Source organism: Scophthalmus maximus, chromosome 2 (genome assembly GCF_022379125.1).
Source record: "Scophthalmus maximus strain ysfricsl-2021 chromosome 2, ASM2237912v1, whole genome shotgun sequence".
Lineage (NCBI taxonomy): Eukaryota > Metazoa > Chordata > Actinopteri > Pleuronectiformes > Scophthalmidae > Scophthalmus > Scophthalmus maximus.
Window position 1 is genome coordinate 27,875,258 of NC_061516.1, and position 6,412 is coordinate 27,881,669.

The following is a 6,412-nucleotide window of genomic DNA, read 5'->3' on the forward strand; positions in this document are numbered from 1 at the left end:
AGAACAGTTTGACTGGACCATGAGAACTGAACTTCGCTGTGTGTCTCCTCAGGATCAGAGTCTGTATCATCTCGTCAGTAACAGCTGCGTCGACAGCAGCGCGAGCGAGCGGCGAGTCTTCATGAACACGTGCGACCCGGCGTCCAGCAGCCAGCGGTGGATGTTCGAGAGAACCAATGCCACCGTGCTGGAGAACTTCAACCAGGACAACAACTGACGTCGACCTGCTGCTGCTGCTGCTGCTTGTCCTCTGGTTCCTCGTTCACCTGGCGCAGGTGACAGCTGCTTCTCTCAGAGTGAAACATGATGGGAAACTGTTGAACACATCAGGTGGAGGAAAGACTGAGTCGTACTCAGATTGATGTTTGTTGTGTCACAGCGGAGCTGTGGGTCCTTCTACTTCCTGGTTCAGCTGTTGATTAGTCGTTTGACATTCCTCTTTTCATTTCTTTATTTCTTTATCTGAAATCTTTCCTTCCCTCTCTTCCTCTTCTTCACCTCTGTCTGTCTATGTTCATCCTCTCTCCGTCTCTTTCCCCCTCCGGTCTCTGCTGATCTGCCTCATCCTGCACGTCCGTCTCCATCTGTCTGCATCACTGCACCTTCGCCCTCCGTCTCCGTTGTCCCTCTCAAACCCCCTGACGTCTCTGACGACCTCCCCGAAGGCGAGAGGAGGTGAGAGGGCAGAGTCGTCCTGACACCTGGGTGAAGTCAGGCAGAACCACTCTGCAAAGCACCTGCTGAAGTGATGCTCTTATCCACCGTCTGTTCCCTTCAACCTCCTGCCTCCTCCTGTCCGTGGTCTCATGTGGGCAGATGCTGCTTAAAATGTAGCAGGTGCGATTTGACAGAGAAACAGGTTAAGTGACGCAACCTGCCCCTCGTCCTCACAGTATTTATCCTGAGTCGTCACTGTGCCACATCGTGTTACTCCTCAGAGGCTTGTGTGTGTGTGTGTGTGTGTGTGTGTGTGTGTGTGTGTGTGTGTGTGTGTGTGTGTGTGTGTGTGTGTGTGTGTGTGTGTGTGTGTGTGTGTGTGTGTGTGTGTGTGTGTGTGTGTGTGTGTGTGTGTGTGTGTGTGTGTGTGTGACCTCGTCACAGACGGCCGAGCGCAGGGTCACGTTGCAGTCACGCAGCAGCTGGCTGCGCCGCAAACTGACGCCTCTCCGGCTCGATAACCGGACGGTGACAGGCAGATCAGTTCATTCACAGCGAGGCCGCCTCTGATTGGCCAGCTGACACATCACTGTAACGTCGTGAGCAGGACGAGAGACGGACGGCCGCCGAGCGCTGCCGAGGTCGAGACGCACGAGGCTTTAAATCACGTGTGTAATAACAAACTTGAATGAAATCATAGTGCCTTTTTGGAAGAGGACTCAATGCTGGTGTGTCCGTGTATGTGTGCGCGTGTTTGTGTGCGCGTGCGTGCGTGTGTTCACAGGAAGTGTGTGCGTGCATGCGTCCAGAGAAGCGTAGGAAACAATTCACTTGATTCTCAAAGTGACTTTTCTTAGGAACTGAACTTTTGGTGGAAGTGAAGACGAGTTGATGTGCAGGACATTGAACGCACCACAGACATTGAACGCACCACAGACTCTCACGTGAATGGCTGATCTGAAAGACTTTGTTTTTCCTACTTCTTTTCTCCGGCCTTGAAATCCCTTCAGCCTTCAGACTCGAGTCTTTTGAGTCACGGTCTCTTGTTTGTCTTCCCACGTTTTCAATCCAAAGTCTTTTTGCTGGGAATTGTTTTGAATCTGTTTCTCATGAAATCATGAGTGATGTTCCGTGTGTCATGTTTTTATCAACAGATCAGGTTGATTTTAATTTAAAGAGTCTGTCCAAACATTCCCCTTAAAATAAGAATGTACTTAAAGTTTAAATGTGTAATTACAAAGATAATTTGTTCCTTCCAGTTTCTTAGTTCATGTTCTCTGGAGTCTGTACCGTCAGTTTCTTCAGCTGAGGAACTGAAACCATCAAAGTAAAGTTTAACACTGTTCCTTCCTGTTTCACATGTAAATGTTTTTATTACATCAAACTGTAATGCTCAGAGTCTTTCCATTAGTTTTATTTTGTCAAATCCCTCAGTGTTCAGTTATTAAATATATAATTTAAGTTCACAGACTGTTGTTCTTCACATACTTTACAGATGTGATGTATTTCATGTTGATATCACACTTTCCCCCACGATGATGTCGTCAGACTCAAATCTGTTGAACGATGGAAACAAATATTATTTTATCAGAGCAAAAGGTTTTTAATGTCGACTCCAACATCGCACAGCGACACAACGTTCTGTATGTGTGTGAATGTTGATGTGTAGGAGAGTGAACATTTTGTATCTCATAAAAAAATATCCAATATTTTCTTCTACTGACATTGCAACTGTAAAAGTGTATTTAGATATTTAACAGACTGTACGATCACACAGGAATTGTATGATATTTTTTCTGGACATTGTAAAATAAAAAAGTTTCTATATTTGGATGAAAACGCGTCTGCATCTCTGTGGTGAATTTAAAACAAGATTCAGATATTTGATAACAGCCAATTAAACACAGGCTTTGTGCGGCAGACGACAGAGGAAATGACGGAGGAGACGAGGGAGGACGCGATAGAGAGGAGACGAGGGAGGACGAGATAGGGAGGAGACGACGGAGGACGAGATAGGGAGGAGACGACGGAGGAGACGACAGAGGAGACGAGGGAGGACGCGATAGAGAGGAGACGAGGGAGGAGAAGAGGGAGGACGAGGTAGAGGAGACGAGGGAGGACGCAATAGAGAGGAGACGAGGGAGGACGCGATAGAGAGGAGACGACGGAGGACGAGATAGAGGAGACGAGGGAGGAGACGACGGAGGAGAAGAGGGAGGACGAGATAGAGGAGACCACAGAGGACACGATAGAGAGGAGACGATAGAGAGGAGACGACAGAGGACACGATAGAGAGGAGACGACGGAGGAGAAGAGGGAGGACGAGATAGAGGAGACCACAGAGGACACGATAGAGAGGAGACGATAGAGAGGATACGACAGAGGACACGATAGAGAGGAGACGAGGGAGGACGCGATAGAGAGGAGACGAGGGAGGACGCGATAGAGAGGAGACGAGGGAGGACGAGATAGAGAGGAGACGACAGAGGAAACGATAGAGAGGAGACGAGGGAGGACGAGATAGAGAGGAGACGACAGAGGAAACGATAGAGAGGAGACAAGGGAGGAAACGACGGAGGAGAAGAGGGAGGACGAGATAGAGGAGACCACAGAGGACACGATAGAGAGGAGACGATAGAGAGGAGACGACAGAGGACACGATAGAGAGGAGACGAGGGAGGACGCGATAGGGAGGAGACGACGGAGGAAACGATAGAGAGGAGACGACAGAGGAGGCGACAGAGGACACGATAGAGAGGAGACGAGGGAGGACGCGATAGAGAGGAGACGACGGAGGACGAGATAGAGAGGAGACGAGGGAGGACTCGATAGAGAGGAGACGAGGGAGGACGCGATAGGGAGGAGACGAGGGAGGACGCGATAGAGAGGAGACGACGGAGGAAACGATAGAGAGGAGACGACAGAGGAGGCGACAGAGGACACGATAGAGAGGAGACGAGGGAGGACGCGATAGAGAGGAGACGACGGAGGACGAGATAGAGAGGAGACGACAGAGGAAACGATAGAGAGGAGACGAGGGAGGAGACGAGGGAGGAGACGAGGGAGGACGAGATAGAGAGGAGACGAGGGAGGACGCGATAGAGAGGAGACGAGGGAGGACGAGATAGAGAGGAGACGACAGAGGAAACGATAGAGAGGAGACGAGGGAGGAGACGACGGAGGACGAGATAGAGGAGACCACAGAGGACACGATAGAGAGGAGACGACAGAGGACACGATAGAGAGGAGACGACAGAGGACACGATAGAGAGGAGACGAGGGAGGACGAGATAGAGAGGAGACGAGGGAGGACGCGATAGAGAGGAGACGAGGGAGGACGAGATAGAGAGGAGACGACAGAGGAAACGATAGAGAGGAGACGAGGTAGGAGACGACGGAGGACGAGATAGAGGAGACCACAGAGGACACGATAGAGAGGAGACGACAGAGGACACGATAGAGAGGAGACGACAGAGGACACGATAGAGAGGAGACGAGGGAGGACGAGATAGAGAGGAGACGAGGGAGGACGCGATAGGGAGGAGACGAGGGAGGAAACGATAGAGAGGAGACGACAGAGGAGGCGACAGAGGACACGATAGAGAGGAGACGAGGGAGGACGCGATAGAGAGGAGACGACGGAGGACGAGATAGAGAGGAGACGAGGGAGGAGACGAGGGAGAGGAGACGACAGAGGAGGCGACAGAGGACGCGATAGAGAGGAGAAGAGGGAGGACGAGGTAGAGGAGACGACGGAGGACGAGATAGGAAGGAGACGACGGAGGAGACGACAGAGGAGACGAGGGAGGACGCGATAGAGAGGAGACGAGGGAGGAGAAGAGGGAGGACGAGGTAGAGGAGACGAGGGAGGACGCAATAGAGAGGAGACGAGGGAGGACGCGATAGAGAGGAGACGACGGAGGACGAGATAGAGAGGAGACGAGGGAGGAGACGACGGAGGACGAGATAGAGAGGAGACGACGGAGGAGAAGAGGGAGGACGAGATAGAGGAGACCACAGAGGACACGATAGAGAGGAAACGATAGAGAGGAGACGAGGGAGGACGAGATAGAGAGGAGACGACAGAGGAAACGATAGAGAGGAGACAAGGGAGGAGACGACGGAGGACGAGATAGAGAGGAGACGACGGAGGAGAAGAGGGAGGACGAGATAGAGGAGACCACAGAGGACACGATAGAGAGGAGACGATAGAGAGGAGACGACAGAGGACACGATAGAGAGGAGACGACAGAGGACACGATAGAGAGGAGACGAGGGAGGACGCGATAGAGAGGAGACGACGGAGGACGAGATAGAGAGGAGACGAGGGAGGACGCGATAGGGAGGAGACGACGGAGGAAACGATAGAGAGGAGATGACAGAGGAGGCGACAGAGGACACGATAGAGAGGAGACGAGGGAGGACGCGACAGAGAGGAGACAACGGAGGACGAGATAGAGAGGAGACGAGGGAGGAGACGAGGGAGGACGAGATAGAGAGGAGACGAGGGAGGACGAGATAGAGAGGAGACGACGGAGGAAACGATAGAGAGGAGACGACAGAGGAGGCGACAGAGGACACGATAGAGAGGAGACGAGGGAGGACGCGATAGAGAGGAGACGACGGAGGACGAGATAGAGAGGATATGAGGGAGGAGACGAGGGAGGACGAGATAGAGAGGAGACGACAGAGGACACGATAGAGAGGAGACGAGGGAGGACGAGATAGAGAGGAGACGAGGGAGGACGCGATAGGGAGGAGACGACGTAGGAAACGATAGAGAGGAGACGACAGAGGAGGCGACAGAGGACACGATAGAGAGGAGACAAGGGAGGACGCGATAGAGAGGAGACGACGGAGGACGAGATAGAGAGGAGACGAGGGAGGAGACGAGGGAGGACGAGATAGAGAGGATATGAGGGAGGAGACGAGGGAGGACGAGATAGAGAGGAGACGACGGAGGACGCGATAGAGAGGAGACGAGGGAGGACGCGATAGAGAGGAGACGAGGGAGGACGCGATAGAGAGGAGACGAGGGAGGACGCGATAGAGAGGAGACGAGGGAGGATGCGATAGAGAGGAGACGAGGGAGGACGCGATAGAGAGGAGATGAGAGAGGAGACGAGGGAGGTCGCGATAGAGAGGAGACGAGGGAGGACGAGATAGAGAGGAGACGACGGAGGACGAGATAGAGAGGAGACGAAGGAGGAGAAGACGGAGGACGAGATAGAGGAGACCACAGAGGACACGATAGAGAGGAGACGATAGAGAGGAGACGACAGAGGACACGATAGAGAGGAGACGACAGAGGACACGATAGAGAGGAGACGACAGAGGACACGATAGAGAGGAGACGACGGAGGACGAGATAGAGAGGAGACGAGGGAGGACGAGATAGAGAGGAGACGACAGAGGAAACGATAGAGAGGAGACGAGGGAGGAGACGACGGAGGACGAGATAGAGAGGAGACGACGGAGGAGAAGAGGGAGGACGAGATAGAGGAGACCACAGAGGACACGATAGAGAGGAGACGATAGAGAGGAGACGACAGAGGACACGATAGAGAGGAGACGACAGAGGACACGATAGAGAGGAGACGAGGGAGGACGAGATAGAGAGGAGACGAGGGAGGACGCGATAGAGAGGAGACGACAGAGGAGGCGACAGAGGACACGATAGAGAGGAGACGAGGGAGGACGAGATAGAGAGGAGACGACGGAGGAAACGATAGAGAGGAGACGACGGAGGACGAGA

The 6,412-nt window shown here is 52.9% G+C and overlaps 1 protein-coding gene across 2 annotated transcripts in view; it reads left to right on the top strand.

Annotated features, from left to right (window-relative positions):
• The window catches only part of LOC118300800 (polypeptide N-acetylgalactosaminyltransferase 10-like), a 33,477-nt gene extending 30,981 nt beyond the window's left edge, over positions 1–2,496 (top strand). For both annotated transcript variants that reach the window (XM_047329332.1, XM_035625569.2), the window contains one exon: positions 53–2,496. In XM_047329332.1, coding sequence (XP_047185288.1) covers positions 53–217 — 165 coding nt within the window. In that variant the 3' untranslated portion in view covers positions 218–2,496. The remainder of the gene's footprint in view (positions 1–52) is intronic.
• The last annotated feature ends 3,916 nt before the right edge of the window (positions 2,497–6,412 follow it).